The sequence below is a fragment of the Carassius gibelio genome, chromosome A2, assembly GCF_023724105.1.
Source record: "Carassius gibelio isolate Cgi1373 ecotype wild population from Czech Republic chromosome A2, carGib1.2-hapl.c, whole genome shotgun sequence".
In the NCBI taxonomy this organism is placed as follows: domain Eukaryota; kingdom Metazoa; phylum Chordata; class Actinopteri; order Cypriniformes; family Cyprinidae; genus Carassius; species Carassius gibelio.
The window spans coordinates 19,008,204-19,028,173 of record NC_068372.1 but is presented as its reverse complement, the minus strand read 5'-3'; the positions used below and the strand labels follow the sequence as shown (position 1 = coordinate 19,028,173).

The window sequence follows — 19,970 nt, the reverse complement described above, 5'->3', positions numbered from 1 at the left end:
GACTGATGACGTTCTTTGTCACCTTTTGCATGTCACAAGTTCATTCATCTTTCAGCAAATGTCTGACATCATCTGAGTCTACACAGAAACTGCTTTCTGCAAGGCAACAAACTGCTTAAATGTCTTGGCAGTCCTGTAGCCTAAATGAATTTGATGCCAAAGATAAATGATACATTTTCAAGCTCTATTTTTAGTTATAAGAGCATAGTGGCCAATCATTACCACCTAAGCTGTTATAAATCTACCTGGGACAAACGTGGCCACATCTGATCGTGACAGTGGTTGGCTATTTTGTTGTGACAACATTACCACTGTTTTCTTGACTAGTTACAATGATGTGGCACAAGTTATGGCCAAGGTAAGCTGCATAATTATAGACCTAATTGCGGACTAAATTGGTCTGACTGTTGGAGGGTGAATTTAGAAACAATAAAAGTCTATGCCACATCCATAAATCTCAAGGTTGTCTTGCAGCCCATTTTGTCACAACAAAATGTATTATGAAATTTGCTCAACATAGCTGTCAACAATGTGATATTACTGTAGAGCTTTCCATAAGCTACTAGGATACGTTTAACTGATATCTATCATCTAGAGTCACCAGAGTTGGCATGTAAACAATTACAATTATTGCTAAACCGTATAGGCTAAGTGCAGAAATATCATATAGAAAATTAGTAAAAAAACAAAAACAAAAAAAAACACACAGATTAGGCTACAAAGAATACACTTCAAAGGGAATTAATTATTATTATTATTATTTTTAAATAGGATATTTAGAAAATTTGGTTATGCGAAACAAAATCTCTCTATATCTGATCAGGGGTGTCGGACTGGGGATAAAACCAGTACTAATTACCAGGGCCCCAAAGGAAGAGAGGGCCCTTGAAAAGTCTGGAATATATATTTTCGTGGGGGGGAGTGGGGGGCATTATGCATAGGGCTCGGGATGTTGTGCAGCGCCCCTGTTTCTGATGATCAAAAACTTAAACTTCCATCTTTCGCCCAACCTAATGAGAGACGATATGAATGTGGTCCAACGAGAGGGCGGGCTTGTAGTACTGACGTCATCAGCTGGGTGTCTCTCGCCCGGCTTTGGGCTCCTGTCTCCTCTCTCATAAAACAGAAGCCAAGAACGGCGACAGTGACAGCGGCTGCGGCTCCGGCGGCTGCGCGCGATCCTCTTCTCAGTCACCGCCGACACTCCCAACAATGCGCGCGCTCACCCATCTCCACCAGACACCACCGCATCACACCACTGCGTCCGCAGTCTGAAATTTACCTCCCCCGTTTTATTGTTGTAGTTGTTCAGCATCCGACATACTACCAACCATCGAGACGCAAACACTTTCATTTGTACCCTTCATCTGAATGACGGGCGGACGGTTTGACTTCGACGATGGCGGCACTTTCTGCGGTGGATGGGAGGACGGAAAAGCCCACGGACACGGCATCTGTACCGGCCCCAAAGGCCAGGGCGAATACTCCGGGTCCTGGTCCAACGGGTTTGAGGTAGTCGGGGTGTACACCTGGCCCAGTGGGAATACATACAATGGTTACTGGGCGCAGGGGAAACGGCACGGGCTCGGCGTGGAGTCCAAGGGGAGGTGGCTGTACCGCGGGGAGTGGAGTCACGGATTTAAGGGTCGGTATGGGGTTCGCCAGAGTCTCAATACACCTGCCAGGTATGAAGGCACATGGAGTAATGGACTGCAAGATGGATATGGGGTCGAGACATACGGAGATGGGGGTGAGTGCAGCTAAACATCACTTGACCTATTTAATGTTCTTTAAAGTCTTGCGTGTGTTTGATACCGCTGTCGAGTGAAATCATTTCTCTGTTTTATAATACATCACTATAAAACAAATGCCTCTTATGAATAATAGAAGGATTATTTTTTTCTTCCATTTTTGTGAAAGATCAAACAAGATTGCGTCTTGTAGTGCTTGGTTTATTTATAATGCCTATGTTTTGCCCCTGAATAATGGGCTATAGATTTATGAACAGCTTGTCCATGCAATTGAGTTGATGTATGGCATATATGTGGAATGGTCAGCAGAAGTTGCTCACAGAGGTCATGGCTAATAATAGTTACATCTGCAACAAGTCAAATCAAAGCTCTTTGAGCAGACTAGTAAACCAGCAGAAGAGTTCTTGTCTCTGCTTATTTATTTTGCAAAATATTTGTGCTACATGAATATTCTGTGCTGTCATTTGTTGGAAGTTAAATCGTAAAATGGAGGTATTGGCCACCTGTTAATTTAATTCACTTGTTCATATAGTGTACAGTATACACTCTGGGAGTAGTTCACCCAAAAATGAATTTCATTATTTTCTCACACTAATGCCGAACCAAACCTGTATGAATTTCATTCTTCTGCTGTACACAGAAGATATTTTGAAGAATTTGGGAAAATTTGTGTAATATGGGTTACCAGACAGTTGATGGTATTGGCTTCCATAGTATTTTTTCATGCTATGGAAGTCAATGGCTACCATCAACATTTATTCAAATGTCTTATTTTGTGTTCAACAGAAGGAAAAAAAAAAACACATACATGTTTGGAACAACGAAAGGATGAGGGAGGAATGGATTAAAATTTTTGGGTGAGCTATCACTTTAATATACAGTGACCATGTTTCACTCATTATTAAAATACTGAAATATAGTCAAAACTGATTAGCTTATATTAAGATTTTTTAATTAAATGTCACTAAATTACAAAGTGATTAAACAGCATCACTATTCAAATAGTTTTTAGATTGCGTAGTAATATATTATGAAGTCTTCTAAGAAGAAATTTAAATCCGGGGTAAAATTATATTTGGCAAGGGCAATGAAGTTATCTTGAAACGTGCTGGCGTCAGAAAGTTGGGCCTACTGTCGAATTTATGAGGTAGGGTCATACATTACTGCTTACTCATAACTTACTTTCTTCTTCTGCAAAGAATCCTGAAAATAGGCTCTTCTGAACTCTGTATATCATAAGTCACTTCTTTCGCCTCTTTACCTATTATTGGAATGTTAGCTTCTCAGAATTACTGCTATAGAGACAATGCAGAGCATATGCAGAATCACAAGGAATGAGTGGATAAATAGGTGAATAAATAAGAGTTATGGTTGGCTGGAGTCACAAACTTCACAACGGCTCAGATTACTTCCATGTTTTAAAATAGTGCTGGCTCTGCTGTTGAAGCTGTTAGGTCTGATATAGAAGGGAGAGCTGTTCACTTCATCACTTCAGCGTCATAGTGCGGATAGGATAACACCTGTATATTACTAGCCTGAAAATAATTTATTCAATTATAATCTGGTGTTATTGTATTTATGCATTTTAACACTTTGTATATTTGATGAAGTTCCGATTAAAAAACTTTTCCCCTAGATTATGACTATAGCACCAGCGCTATATATCTATATTATATCTGTATCGAATAGTGAGGACATACAAATCAGTTAAATTTTTTGGGGTCAGTTATTCATTCATTTATTTTGACAGAAATGAATAACAGTGACAGTAAAGACATTTACAATGTTACAAAAAGGTTTCTATTTCAAATAAATACTGTTCTTTTAAACTTTCTGTTCATCAAAGAATCACGGTTTGCATAAAAATATTAAACACTGGTGATAATAATAATAAGAAATGTTTCTTGTGCACCAAATCAGCATAAAAAGACGATTTCTCAAGGATCATGTGACACCGAATTCTGGAGTAATGGCCTTGCCATTACCGGTACATGAACAAATTAAATTTTCATATATATTATTAACAGAAAACACTTACTTTTTAATAATATTTCACAATATAACTGTTTTATTGTATTTTTGATCAAATAAATTCAGCTGTGTTGAGCATAAGTGACTTCCTTCAAAAACAATATCTCACCAACTCCAAACTTGCGAACAGAATTGTGTTTTGAACGATAAGAATCTTGGTTCCTGATGGTAAATTGTTTTTTAAGAGTGATTTGTTACTAAGTGGATGCTTCCATCCAGCAAACTCTTTATCTTTAAATTCAGCCTTTTAATATAATAAAATATATTAGGATATAATTTGAGAAGTTTAATTACTGATACTGTTTTAAGTATTCATGGAATGCAAAAAATAAATGTAAGAAATAAAATATTAATATTAATTAATACATTTTATTTAAATAATGATTTTGTATTAATTATTGAAGTTAATTCATCATTTAATCTAATTAGCTTGGATTTTTTTTTATAATTCTAAACAATGCTTAAAAAACATCAAAGCACCCTGACGTGTGAGTTCCTCTGGTGTATTATTTTATTTATAATCCCTGTATTATGTGTTATGCAATATCTAGACTAAAGTCTCTCTAATCCCTTTGCCAGGTACGTACCAGGGCCAGTGGATGGGCGGCATGCGACACGGCTATGGCGTACGTCAGAGCGTGCCTTACGGCATGGCCACTGTCATCCGCTCCCCACTGCGTACCTCGCTGGCCTCCCTCCGCAGCGAGCAGAGTAATGGCTCGGTACTTCACGACCACATGTCCGACAGCCCCGCTGGCACCCGGGGCGGCTTCGTCCTGAACTTCCACAGCGACAGTGAAGTGGGCTCCGGCAAAAAAAAGGGCCTTTTCAGACGGGGTTCGCTGTTCGGGAGCCTCAAGCAGCTGAGGAAGTCAGACTCCCGTTCTTCCATATCCAGCAAGCGCAGTTCAGCACGAAGTGACGCCACCATGAGCCGCATCAGCTCTAGCGATGCAAACTCCACCATTAGTTTTGGAGATGGAGAAGGGGGCGATGAGTACATGCCAGCTGAGGACAATGTCGATGCCACCACCACTGAGTCGTACATGGGCGAGTGGAAGAATGACAAGCGGAATGGTTTCGGTGTCAGCGAGCGCTCAAATGGGATGAAATACGAAGGCGAGTGGATAAACAACAAACGCCACGGCTACGGGTGCACGATATTCCCTGATGGGACGAAAGAAGAGGGGAAGTATAAAAATAACGTTTTGGTGCGTGGCATCAAGAAGCAGCTTATTCCCCTCAAGAACACCAAGACGAAGCAGAAAGTGGACCGTGCTGTTGAAGGAGCCATAAGAGCGTCTGCCATTGCCCGCACAAAAGTAGAAATTGCCACCTCAAGGTTAATACTTCCTCCAGATCAATCCTACACCACACAAGCAATTGTATCTTAAAGATTTATTCCACTTTCTTTCTAAACTCTTTTTTTCTTTCTTTTCTTGCACATAAAACATACGTTTTCTTCATCTAACCAACAGTATTGCTCACAATAATTGCATTACTCCAACCAACATAGCACCTTGCATGCAGGAGTTGAAGGCTGCTCATTCACTCTCATATAATTGAGTGAAACGTGGTAGGGAGGAGACCAGGCATTTTTCAACTGTTGTGCAGAAGTTCCCCATTGAACAGTCTGTTTGCATAAGTGCCATCACATGCCCCCTGGCCATAGCTCTCATACTGATCACATAATCAATGCAGGGCCAACAGGATGTCCTGAATGAAGTCACAGAGGAGTTGAGGTGCCAGTTGTCATGTTTATAATCATTTAAACAATTTTAGAGGAGAAATTGTGTGATACTTTTATGCATTACTGCTCATTACAACAATTAAAAGGCATAAATGTTCCTAAAAGAGGTTGAGAATAGATGTGTATAGCTCAAAGGAGATACTTATGTAATTTTGGTGGTATGTGTAAATCAAATGGCAAATGCGTTTGCAAAGGCAAAGCTGCTTCATTCCTCTGGGATTGAATTACCATCAGTTCTTCTTTTTATATTCATTATCTATAACACATATTTATCGATTAAGTCACACGTGGAATTGTGGAGGAAATGTCCGATATTGTTTTCTAAACACAACAACACGTTTCCCCACTCCAGAAAACCACAAAAACTTAATTTCTTTACTCTTGTAATTCATCAACAGCACTGGCTGAAGGCACAAATCGATTTTTGCAAGTTGAAGCAGGTTGTGAAGATCAGAGTGTGCTAAACAGGGACTCGGTAATGTTGTGTGAGCTGAGAGGTACCTCAGAATGATTCATGTAGGGACATGTTAGCTTATAGGCTAGTGCTAGTGCTGGTGTAAAGTACTGGTGTTGAAGCAGATTCGGATGTAGGAGAGGATTTCTTACTTGTTTAATATTAATTTCTCTTCAATTTGAGACACATATGTAGTTATTCATTTTTGCTCCTCAGAACTGTCTTCCTCTTGCATCATGCATCAAAGAGTAGTAAGGATGACAAACTAATGCTTAAAGGGACAGTACACCCCAAAATTAAACTTATGTAATCATTTCATCATTATGTTGTTCCAAACTTGTATGACTTCAGTGGGCCACGAAAATCTGAATGTGTATATTAATATAGAATATCCTTATTAATATGTTTTTCAATATGAGTGAATGAGGAATGAGGCTGTCAAGCTTGAAATTGGCAAAAAATCTTTACGTTCACTTCCGTTTCTTCTGAGTTCAGTAGCGATATCAGATTTGTGAATGAATTATTCTTTTCAACCAAACAGTTAATTCTGTTCACAAAGCTGATCTGATTGATTCGGTTTAATGACTCGGACTGATCTGGTTCTTGATTTCAGCTCACTTAATCATTGATCTGATCAAAAATTACCTACATTTCAGTCTGTTCATCAAACAAAGCTATTGTAAAACTTTTTCTGAATCACTTTTGTGAAGCTTTTTAAATCTTGAAAGCTCCAGTCATTATTCCTTGTAATTTCAGGAGTGACCTCCTTACTCTGTTATTCTTGCTTTTGTGTTCTACAAAAGAAAGTCAAGTGAAATATAAATAGTGATTAAATAATGGCACATGTTACCATGTGTTACCATGTGCTTCTTTCTGATAGCTAAAAGAGTATGAATTTTAATTAAAGCTGCTATAACGCGGCGTTCACAGTTCATGTAAGCTAATGAAATAGTAATATGTCCTAGAGCTGCTGGATAAATAAAATATATCTCAGTGCCTTTGAAGATTGTTACGCAGAGAAGTGATAAGTGCTGTGAGGGTTCAGGGAATGTGTGGAGAGCCTGAGAAGGCTTTGGATAGACATGAAGGAGTCTTGAAAAGAGGGGTGGAGGGGTTCTCAGGCCTGTGCTCTCTCACACATGTGTGCACTGTGTGTCAGCACTGAGCCTGACTAAATAAGGCAAGGCAGGAGTTGGCTTCTCAGTCGCTGACAAGAATATAGTCTTGCAGCCGTCACTGATACAGTAGCCACTCTGCGTCCTGTTATCATCTGTTAGAGCAGTCAGGATTAGAGCCGTTTGTATGTGTGCATGTTCATCCTTTCAGCACAGACTTTCTTTTTTACCACGGCAATAATAATTCCTTCCAAGATATTGGAATTGCTACAATTATTGTAAATTATAAATGGGATCTCTACACAAGAATATCTTTGTCATTTTATTTAATACTTTTTTTAATGACAGTGGTGAGAAGACTGTAAAAACTATGATATTTTGGTGAAAACAATTCTTACCATAGATCATTTTTTGTTAAAGATTTTGTAAAAAATTCCGTATGAGAGATTTATACATCTTGTGACTCTCTAGATCTGGTCAAACCTTTAATGGATGGGATTCGATAAATAAATTATCCATCTTTTTTAATCTTCTGTCATCAGCAACAGTTTATGTAGAGGATTGTTTCTTTTATGGTAATCTGCTTTATACACTGCATCTTGTAGTGATTTGTTGATTGCAAAAATTATTTGACACTAACAAGTTTCAGTAGGCATACTTACTTTTATTTGAATTATTTATCCCCAAATTTTAAATATATATATATATATATATATATATATATATATAATTTTTTTTGTACACAAAAAAAATATTTCCTATTTCACTGCTGTGTTTTGTTTCATTTTGATAAATAAGGAATTTGCACCGAATTTAACTAAAGAAAAATTATGAGATTAATCATGCTCTAATATTTGAGTGATTTGCAGCCCTAGAATGTTTATATTAATTATCAGTGTAGTCTGAAAACATCATATAACCTAGCAGCATAAGGATACAGACAGAACTGTGCATATGTAAAGGCTAACTGGACAGATCAGAATCAAGACACGTGTTGAGTTGCTGTAGGCTCAAGCGGGGAGGATGTGATCCTCTTCACATCTTCATCTGATCTCTTGTGTGTGATAGAGTGGGCGAATGTGAGGACACACTGCCAAATTAAAACCCTCAGAATTTCTGCAAGTGCTCCATCTGTCACCTAGGAGATGTTCTTTGGCTCAGACTCCAAAGAATATCAAATTAGGTCCATTAACACGTAGGGAAGGTGCCGCTTATTACTTGGCTGACAAATACGTAGCTACTCTCTTAATATTGTTAATATTATATATGCCTTGAGTGTTTAAAATTCTAATCAGCATAAAGTGATAGATATCTTTTAATGTTTATTGCATTGAGAGTCAGGCACAGTTCACCCAAAAATAGCATTTTTCACTCACCTTCATCTTATTTCAAACCCTTATGCCTTTTTTTTTCTCTCTCTCTCGATGCAATACAAAAATCACCATAAAAATAGTCTGTCTAATACTGTCATACTGTAGTTTTATGTTATGAACAGACTGAAGTAAATTTTCACTGATAATCTTTATCTCATGTTTGCAATCCCTTTAAGAGAATTCATTTCACAATGCATAGTTTGGAGTCTGAAAGTTGTTTTAATGTTTTTAAAAGAAGTCTCTTATGTTTATATGATCAAAAATACAGTAATATTGTGAAAAAAATTAAAATAACTGTTTTCTATTTTAATATATTTTAAAAGATATTAAAGCTGGCAAAGCTGACATCAGCATTGAAAATGGTTGCACTTTTTGTGGAGACTGTGAAACTTTTTTCAGGGTTCTTTGATGAATAGAAGAGCAGCATCTATTTGCAAAAAAAATTAAAATTCAATTTAATGCATCCCCTGCTGAAAAATGTTATGTATATACTTATACTGGCCCCAAACTTTTGAACTGTAGTATAACTGTAAAAGCCATGCTGTTCAAGCTAAAGCTAGCTCTTGAGACCCATTTGTGACCGGTTTCATTTAGATCTGTGTTGGCTACCGAGAGCTATGAATCTCGTCAGGAGCTGCTCTGTGCTAGGTTGGTTTGGACTGAACCATAATAAACCACTAATCCCAAACACCAGACACTGTGTTAGTGCAATCACATCATGACATGACTCTCTAAATCAAGCTTACAGTATATCTTCCTCCTATTTAAGGTTTCATTTATCACCGTTATTGCAATTCTCAGCAGGGGACTAGTGCTATACATCACAATTATATTGTACTATGTATATGCAATGCAGATCTTCATCTTATTACTTGAGGTTTGTTTTTTAGAAGGAAAAGAGAAAGCTAGTTTAATTCATTCAACCAGAGCTTTGGAATTTCAAATTATTGGCATAGCTCTTCTTAGAATGTGATGAATACAAAGCTCCTCCCCACAGTTAAAGTCTATGATCCCTTAAAAGCAAGCTTAGCATAACAGTTCTTCAAAAGATACTTTGTCTGGAATGTTTTTATGACAGCCAGCTAACACTTATGACTTGATTCATAGTAAGACTACATGGCCTTGTGCAAAGAGGATAAAAAAAGTAATGGTTAAATGTTTAACAAATAATGAGGTATGTGAAAGCACTGATATTCCTATTTTACTCTGTATATGTGATAGGAATTTTATTAAGTAGGCCACTGTCTAAAAGGAGAACGGTGTAGTTTTACTGAGGAGTTAACCTACAAAAATGTTCACACTGTATTAAATGTTAAACGTAAAACAAACTAAAATTAGGTTTGGATGGCCTTCCAGTGCTCATGGCACTGCATGTCTGTAGTTAAATATATGAAGTTATATTGTAATATGTATACATAACGCTCTCTTTACTGACTCATGCATGTGTACATCTTAAAAAGTGCTCATCCAATGGGTTATTTAAGGCCTTGTTGGGCTGATATAAAATACTAAGTTAAATGTAAAAGTTTATCATCAAAAGTTATTAAACTTAAATTATTTCAAATTAAAATAACTGGGTTGTATTTCATTTTAAAATGTAGCTAATTTTTGTGATGTCAAAGCAGAATTTTCACCAGCCTTTACTGTAATATGAAGATTTGTTCCTTATTTGTGTGTGTGTGTGTGTGTGTGTGTGTGTGACCCACCCTGGACCACAAAACCAGTCTGAAGTGTAAATTTTTAAAAATGTAGATTTATACATAATCTGAAAGCTGAACAAATAAGCTTTCAGTTGATGTATGGTTTGTTAGGACGGACAATATTTGTCAGGGATACAACTATTTGAAAATCTGGAATCTGAGGGTGCAAAAAAATCCAAATACTGAGAAAAACGTCTTTAAATGTGTCACAATGAATTCTTAGCAATGCATTTTACTAATCATAAAGTTGTGAGATAACTACGGTAGGAAATGTACAAAATATTTTTTATTTAATTTTGCAATTGCTTTTGGCATAAAAGAAAAATCGATCATTTTGACCCATACAATGTTTTTTTTTTTTTTTTTTTTGGCTATTGCTAAAAATATACCCCAACAACATAAGACTAGTTTCGTGGTACAGGGTCATAAATATAAATAAATATAAATAAATATATATATATTAGTTCAATAGTTAACAGCATTTATTTGAAATTTAAATATTTTGTAACATTATCATATTATGTCTTTACATACACTTTTGATTAACTGAGTGCATCCTTTGAGGCAAAAAAACAAACAAAGAAAAGAGAGACATCTCTTTCGGACTCCAGACTTTTGAATGGTAGTGTACATCAAACTTTCTTTATTTCTCTTTCTATATGTTCTATATTTATATATGCGTTTCTGTATGTATGTATGTCTGTATGTATTTATTTAATTTTTATTTCTTTTTTTGTGAATAGGAAAATGAAAACAGTACACAGCCTAGTAACTTGTTTCTTAGTTTCTGTTAATGAAAGCATCATTGTGTGCTTGTTGTGAGCGGCACAGTGCCACTGCAGTTTTGCTGGCTGATAGTGCTAGAAGCAATGTTCAAATGATGTATCCTCCTCCCATATCTTATCATCTATGCTGTCTGACTCCAGCTTTGTCTCTTTGCTTTACATAGAACCGCACACGCCAGGGCCAAAGCAGAGGCAGCTGACCAGGCGGCCCTGTCTGCCAGCCAGGACTCTGATATCGCCAGAGCAGTGTCCAGAGAACTGTCCCCCAACTTCTATCAACCAGGTATCCCACCATCCACGTGCACATTCGCTTTCTGTCATGCATACGCACATGTTTTCTACGCCCTTTCGCCCCTCCCTAGTTGCTCCCTTTGTGTCCTTTTCTTTGTTTCTGGGTCAAGTGTCTCTTTTTTTTGCCTCCCTGTCAAGCAAAGGGGAGGAATACCATTTGCATAATGATCTGCAGATTATTTGAGCCCAGTTCCGACCGATTTTAATTCCTCCAAATATTGAAAAAAAAATGCTCATGGTCAAATTTTTTAATCTGTGTGGCAGACTGTATATTTTATTATTAAACATTTAATTTCACTATCCTAACTAATATGTTAGAACTGCCAACATGACACAAGAAGGTGAAGGTCACACAGCAATATATGATATATAATAGCACATTAACCTCAATTCAGTGAGACCACATTTCTTCGACCTCTTTCTGCTCATATAAAGCCTTGTTAAAGCCAAAAAGCCTTTGGTATTTGTCCATACATTACCAAATGGTTTCGAGTTAATTCCTAAACACTCAAAGTGGAATCCTAAAATGCCCATCCCCAACTCAATCGCAGATCTGCATGTCCAGCCTCTGACGTCTTGCTAATAAAAGCTAAATATATTTTACACCTTGTGGATAACTATATCTTGTTCAAAATCCTTGTTACTGAAGTATTTTAAATAAATAATGTGTAGTATATAATTAATGTAAATAAATAATATTGAAATAATTGTCTATTACATTAGCAACAACAAAGATTCACTTGTCAGTTAACTGCACACTAGCCAGTTCTGACAGCATAGTCACAGTGAGATTAAAGCTGTTGTTTAATGGAAAACATTAGTCTAACTACTGTTGTAGCTGTCTGTGAGTTATAACAATCAGAGCCTTAAACTTTTGAAATGCCTGCAAAATGTTTGTTTTAAGGATAAATCTGTTTCCTGTTGGGTGGGGGCATTATTCAGAATTGAAGTATATGTAAATATCGCTCTGGACTAGTAAGGTTTTATTCCATTTTATTCAAAATATCCTTACAAAATCGTGTTTCTTAAATCTTGAGGATTGTATTAAAAGTAGCCAATGTTTATATTAGTGAGACAGACTCTTTTTAGTTCACACTATTCATTTTTTTATGAAGATTAAATTGATAAAGCATATAATGGAATCCTAAAGATTTTGACCTCACTGTATGACAAAAACTGTCCCGTAAAACAATATAACAATAAACAAAAGCAAATAAAAAGTCCATGTATTTATAAAGGTTTATTAAATGCCTACAAAAAGGAAAAGCACTGTATAGACAATTTATTATGTATCGTACCCCAGAATCACAATATATACATTTAATTACATATTTCACAATAATTATAATTACACTGCTTGTGTTATATGTAATAGTCAAATTATAATATATTATAATAAGTGCTTGTTGTCAAGACTGTCTGCAGATGAGCTGTTCCTCGCTTTAGCTTTGTATAAAGGCTGATAAAAAGTGTGATATAAAGTAAAGACCAAAAGTTTGGACACACTGGTCATTGGTCACACTGAAGGCATCAAGGGCTATTTGACCAAGAAGGAGAGTGATGGGGTGCTGCGCCAGATGACCTGGCCTCCACAGTCACCGGACCTGAACCCAGTCGAGATGGTTTAGGGGTGAGCTGGACCGCAGACAGAAGGCAAAAGGGCCAACAAGTGCTAAGCATCTCTCGGGGAACTCCTTCAAGACTGTTGGAAGACCATTTCAGGTGACTACCTCTTGAAGCTCATCAAGAGAATGCCAAGAGTGTGCAAAGCAGTAATCAAAGCAAAAGGTGGCTACTTTGAAGAACCTACAATATGACATATTTTCAGTTGTTTCACACTTTATGTATACAATTCCACATGTGTTAATTCATAGTTTTGATGCCTTCAGTGTGACTCTACAATTTTCATAGTCATGAAAATAAAGAAAACTCTTTGAATGAGAAGGTGTGTCCAAACTTTTGGTCTGTACTGTATTTGCAGTCTGGCCCTGGGCATGGTCCAGTACAAGTTCTAGAAAGCCCATCTGTGTCAGCTGTGAGGCCACTGTGGCATGGCCTGTGGTCTGGAGAATCTGGAGAATGATTGGAAGTTCAAACTTAAATCATAAAGCAAGTGGCAAACTGTTCGTCCCTGCATAAACACTAAACGTCTGATATTATGAAAACGTGAAATTGCATCTGTTGTGCTGGCAGTTTATTCTGAGCTTGATATTCACAAGCAGCACTCTTGAGATAAGCCACATTTAGATTCATCAATGTCTTTTTGTCATTTTTGATTTTTACTTTGTTTAAGAATCAGACTGTATAAAATTAAATAAAAATATAAAATCTTGTGTTTATTAGGGGTTTAACGATACATGTATTTGTATATGTATGTCCTCACGGTATGGACATCTCGGTTCGGTGCATAAGGCCTTACACCAAACACAGGCAATTCACCCCCAATCCAGAAGGGGGTGCCCAGAGAAATGCAACGCTGTTTGATAACCGGCCACCAGAAGAAAAACAGTGAATGCCGTAAGTTGCACAATTGAAAACAAAGCAGATAAAAGACAGTGACCTGGCTGCATCCAAAAATTTAGGCAGCTGACTTGTTGCCTTGCTGCCCTATAAAGCAATGTTTGTACATGAAGGCACCTCACGAAACTGATTTTGTACAGACTTCTGAGGCAGACTTCTGTGGCTATTTCTCGCTAGAAATTACATCAAAAGTGGAAAACGTTGATCAAAAATTTATATTTACACACAAACGGACCACCAACCACAACTTTCAGAAGCCATCTTTATTTTTTAGCTTAACTGCCACAGAATCGAAAGCATAGGATTGTGGGATATCAAGGCCAGGGAAGGATACATCTATGCTGCCTTCAAAAATCAGACAGGTGAAGGCATCTCAGGAGACAGAAACTGAAGCTAACATTATATTCGGACGTGCCTTGATGCCTTCCTACTTTGCAATGTGTCCTCCGAAGGCAGCATTTTTCAGTGTTCGGATGTAGTCATGTACTGTCTCTGAATTAGTCTCTCACAGACTGACAAAGGAGTATACTTTAAAGACTTGTGCACTCAATTGCTTGGGAAAGGAGCTTTGTGCTTGTGTATCCTACCTATCTCATTCGGCACAAATCCAAATATTCCATAATATTTCCATATTTGTGATGTAACTTATCTGAATGCTAAACTATTATGTATTATATAAATTAAAGGCTTTGTACTTAAGTTGCAACACCAGACCCGTTGATAATTGGTTTACTGTATTTTATTTTGATAAAGTACTCACTGTGCTCTCCAGTTGGCAATGCTGGAACTGATGAGTTTTGTGTGTGTGTGCGCACTAGTGCGATCACTTCAACTGTTTCCTTATACCAGCAGAATCAACTTTAAACACTTATTGTCTTATTAACAATGAATCACTGTAAAGGTCTGCTTTTATTTGTGTACACTCACAATGAAAACAAAACATTGTGCTTTTGTAAAATAAAGAGAACAAACAGGATGTTGCTTTCTGCCATTTGAATTTCCTTTCTGTGAACACATTAAACATGTCACAAACATGAACTGAAGCCTCCTGAAAACCAGAAAAAAAGCTTTGTGAATTTAGAATTATTTCACGTTTTTACATTGTTTAGAGCATAAGAAAAAAAATTAAAATAATATTTTTTAAAAGTTATATTTTATTCATATGTTTTGCTATGTGCTCTGTAGAGGACACCAGGGCTCACTTTTTCAAAACAATAAAATTACATGAATACACATGAAAGGCAAAAACAATGGCATTAAAAGAAAAAAATCACCAATCAATTTTAGGTTTCAGGATTATTTTTATACCAAAATTGTATAAGGATGATTCTCAACTATGTTATAAAAGATATATAAAAAAAATTTGATATACCATTTTACTTTATGCAATATGTGTGTAAAATTTCCATAAACTGTTTTTTTTTTCCATTAAACACAATGTTATCTATACACTGTGCCTAATTTGCATATCAATGTGCTTTTTGGACAGCATGTTGAAAAAGAAGTGTAGTAATGGGAGTAATAATTGGCCAGATTTTTTTTTATAATATCTAATATTTCATAAGAATATTGATAGATAATTTATTTTCCTATTCATTTGTTGTGTCTCTCAAAATGCATAATAAACATGCTTTTAGTCCTGGTGTCCTCTCCAGTATGAAATCAATATCCTTTTTTCATAACAGGAAGTCATATTTTGGTTTGAATATATAATATTAATCTAAAATATTATAAAATAAAATATAAAGCTAATTCTGACTTTTTTTATATACAATTTTAAGGCCCTGACTATATCAAGCAGAGGTTTTCCATTGAGCCCATTGAGATTAAAGAAGTACCAGAAGAAAAGAAAGAGAAATCGCCTTCAGGAAGTCCGCACTTTTATCGCAAAGGCACAACCCCAACCCAGACCCCTTCCCAAAGCCCCGGTCCAACCCCACCCCCCTCACCTCCCCTCAGCAAGAAAAAGCCCTTCTTTAACAGAAGTGCCCCAAAAGCCATTAAAGAAAACAAGCCCCCTGCTGCCGACAGCCTGGCAGCAGGTGTCACCAAGGCTACTTCCAAGATATCAGACAAACAGGAAGTAAAACAGGAGGTAGTACCTGTAGCCAAACCCTCCAAGCTGCCGGCGCCAGTCGCCAATGCCTCCAGCCCTGGGAATGGTGAGCTGCACTCCCAGTATCACGGATACTACGTGAAGGCGGAGGTGATGATGCCACCCGATGATCCAGAGGATGAAGAACACCATGGAACGACAGCTGCTCACACCAGGATGCCCCCACCTGCAAAGCAGTACCGCGCACCGACCCCCAAACCAGTAATGGCCAAAGAGAACAAACCCGAACCCAAACTGAAGAAACAGGAATCATTGAAGCCAAAGAGCCTAGCAGAAACTAAGAAAGCCAGCATGGAAATTACTACTGACATCGTTGAGGAGGAGTCAGTAAGTAGCTGCAACATGCATGACATAAATCATTCAAATGACTACATTTGGCAGTGTTTATCACTATCAATATAATATATGACTGTGCTTTTACAATATATTACAAATGCTATTTTTCACAGATGTTTTATACATTATCTGTATCCTCTCAGTATTAAAATTCTATATTATGTCTTTACAATAAAACTAAATGAAAAAAAAGAAAAGCAATCATTTGAATGCTACACTCAATTTTAGGCATCACAAAATACTGTATTTTGAGAATCCTTGAGTATACATTTAATAGTGTTTTCTATTTATTAATTTGAGTGATTGTGACACAAAGGCAAATGTAATTGAAATAGTACATTTGTGAAATGATCATAGTTAAATATTCTATATTGCTTGATTATTATTTATTTTTTATTTTTTAAGAACAACATAGAATTTTAATATTGGCCACAACTTGAAAATAATAATCGGCTTTTCGGTATTAAAATTCAAATTGTAATATTGGTGCGTGCCTAATATTTTCCATTGCATTATGAGAGCAGGTGTCATTTTGATTGTCACGACATTCAGTTGCTAATCTCCAGCTTTGTCTCTTTCGCTGGTTCTTCAGGGTCCCAACTCAATATTGGTCATACTAGTGATGCTGATAAATATTGGACTGGCAATTATTTTTGTCCATTTCCTCACTTGACGGAACATTAAACTCAGGTAAGACTCTTGCACTCCGAGGATTTTGCAGGTTGCTATAGGCCCTGATCTTTGCCCCATGTCAGTTTCCAACTAATGTAGTCTGCCTTACTTTTGCCATGTAATTGCAGCTGTGCCTGAATGTTATTCAACATAATGACTTATCCTCTAACTGTTTCGACCCTTCAGTGAGCTCATGAAAACTAGCGGCATAGCCCCTAATTCTCCGCAGTTGCTTCAATGGCCTTTAAAACAAAATGGCACCGGTCAGACTCAGACACAGGCAAAGGACTGGTCGACTGGAATTAGAGCAAATCATGGGGGAAAGTCGAAACCTGGACCATTCGGCCTGAGCCAACCCAGTTCCTCCGGCGATGATTTGTGACTCGCTTGGGCTCTGAAAGCTGAAGCAAGCAGTCGTTGGGAAAGAAAAAGAATCTGCTGATCCAAGCCGTACCCAGTCAAGTGCATGTCCACCCCGCTGCTATGGGGAGGGGTGGAATGGGGGGACTTAACTGGATATGTTCGGAGATGCACTTTTAGCTGACGGAAGCGAACAGCTGCCTTACTATTTTACCAACTGACGTTTTAAAGGGGAGATGTGCAGTGGGTTGCCAGTGTGTTTGGGCAGCAGGAGTGTGTACCAGTGTCCGCTTTCTGCTTGGTTCGAAACACCATGCACATTTGCCAGTCTTATTCCATTACCCATCTCTACAGCCTTGTCTAACATCTCTTGCTCCTGTTTTAGGAGATTCATCCATGACATGCCTGTGCATGGTACTGGTTTAACGACTTTGTCTTGACCTCTTGTTTTTTCTTTGTTTTGTGTTCTTTATTTCTGCACCTGTAGCTAAGGATGATGAAAATATCGCTAGTCCCCTGTAAAACCAAACATAAAAATTAAAGTACACTACAGTTTTAACTGTAAGATTTAACACATCCTATGGAGAAAACAATAATAGAGTAAAGTGTGTGGTTTGATTTTTAAGTATATATATATATATATATATATATATATATATATATATATATATATATATATATATTGTATTATTGTAAAATTGTGTTTTCTTTTGAAGAATAGACAGTATGTTTGATATTGTACTTACTGTAGGCTATAATGCATGGCTTTTATTTTTTGAGAAATGATTAATTGTGACAATTTGCACCTTTAATCTGGTCTGAAACTGTGCCCTCTAACCCCCCAAACCTCTTGCACTACCCCTGATCCTGACATGTGCAGAGCGGTATCTGCCTCAATATTATGCCTGCTAAATTGTGTTGAATACATTCAGGTCAACCCACTGGTAATAAATGCGAATGTAGAGATGGTTGCCTTTAAAGAATTTGTAACAGTGTTATGGTTTACCTCAGAAAATGTGATTTTTTGAAATGCTGTCTTAATTAGGAATTTTGTGGAAATCTGCTTTTATTCTCCATTATTTTGGCCTGGGGGTGCATGAGGATGTGGTTGCAATTATTGTGCACATGGTGCATTTGCACCAGTATTTAAATGACAAGTGTATACATATAAATAGATTTATTTTATATACAAAGTAAGAATATATTTAGTCAACAGTTGGACACTAAATGGCCTTGACTAAAATTACAGCACTGCAACTTTTGCTGATTGATTCGAACATCCTGCTTGCTATGGATGTGTTGTGTGAAGCATGAATTTCGGCTGTAACAGGGTGACTGTTTTCCCAGAGGTTTTGTCAGACTGCGAGAGTATGTGAGAGGGAAGGAGGAGGGAAGAAAAGAGCATCAGAATGGGTGATGGCTTGTCATTTAAAAAGAGAGATTAATCTTCAAATTGAACAGACTTATTTTTAAAGGAATAATATCTTTTAAAGAAATATTTATTTTGTGGTGGGGGAAACTTCTTTGATTTACTCTTATTGGCTATGTAAATGGCTGTTTTTCAGTTTTATTTTCTATTTTTGTTCATATTCCATCCTGACCATATTACATCAATTAAAAGTTACTCATGAAATCTGGCATTTGTTTAACAGTAAAGATTTTTTGTCATTTTGTTTTTAATGTAGTATTTAAGATGTTTTCATGTAAAACAGCATTTGATTTAACCCTTTCATGCTGTTTCCCTATCAAAGCTGCCAAGATGTTTTAAGCTAAAAAGTTACAGTAAATCTTGTATTAAAGCAAAAAATAAAAGGAAGCATGGAAGGGTTAAATACGGCGTTTAAAATGGCTTTTATCTTCATTATGTCATTGTGATCTTCTCATTTTTTAATTGTTTTCAATGTATTGTTTCCATTTTAAAGGTTGAATATGGAAAAATGTTGATGAAAGTTTTGATATGAACTGTCCCACACACCTTAATGATATTGAAACGTATATATATAAATATATATTATTTTTTGGAACTTACTGATATAAATTCTAATTAAAGAGGTGACTTTGCAAAGTCTTGATGTCCTGACATTGTTTTTTTTTTTTCCTATTTCATTAACCAACACCAAGTGCAATAAATGTGTAATAACCTATTATTAGACAAAGAAGAGTTTTAAAATGATTTCACAGATTAATGCAGAAAATTATTAGACAGAGAAGAGATCAGACAGGGGGCTCCCATTACTTCCATGTCGTCTGTCTAGGCTTACAGGTATGTTTTATTTTAGCGCAGTACTTCCCCCTTGAGTGTGAAAATTGTTACTCGTCTGGAGGATTGCTGCAGTGAATCCTAAGACCAAAATAGTGCAAAGCAGCTGCTGTTGGCTGGGAGAGGTTTGTATTTGAGCACCATCAGAGTTGCGCCAGCCTATGTCGTCTCTCTCCTCCTCTGAGCTCACCGGGGAGAGTGGAAGGTCACCCACCAGCTGCTTTGTTGTTCTCTTTTAGTATGAGAACATGGACCCCAGTGGACTACAGTTAAAATAGAGAGAACCTGAAATAGAGGCTCAACTAATAGACATAACACAAAAAGTTCTGTTTCTTAAAGGCCGCAGCCATTGGCATCTAATCTCACGTGACATTTTACCTCAGTAGCCCTTTGTTGATGCACAAACAGGAAGAGGATCACGCAGTACTGTATGTGCCATCAGTGTGCACTGATGTC

General features: G+C 36.9%; 1 protein-coding gene across 3 annotated transcripts; it reads left to right on the top strand.

The window, feature by feature from the left end:
• Positions 1–1,110: 1,110 nt before the first annotated feature.
• Positions 1,111–19,319, top strand: LOC128029640 (junctophilin-1-like). Of its 3 annotated transcripts, none has more exons than XM_052617405.1 (6): positions 1,111–1,750; positions 4,362–5,124; positions 11,124–11,242; positions 15,552–16,213; positions 16,815–16,912; positions 18,602–19,319. In XM_052617405.1, the coding sequence occupies exons 1-5, from the start codon at positions 1,372–1,374 to the stop codon at positions 16,893–16,895; spliced, it is 2,004 nt and encodes a 667-aa protein (XP_052473365.1). In that variant the 5' UTR covers positions 1,111–1,371; the 3' UTR covers positions 16,896–16,912; positions 18,602–19,319. The 3 variants fall into 3 exon arrangements, with proteins under 3 accessions (XP_052473365.1, XP_052473363.1, XP_052473364.1); XM_052617403.1 differs by lacking the exon at positions 18,602–19,319 and adding an exon at positions 17,081–17,896; XM_052617404.1 differs by lacking the exon at positions 18,602–19,319 and adding an exon at positions 17,023–17,896.
• Positions 19,320–19,970: the final 651 nt, after the last annotated feature.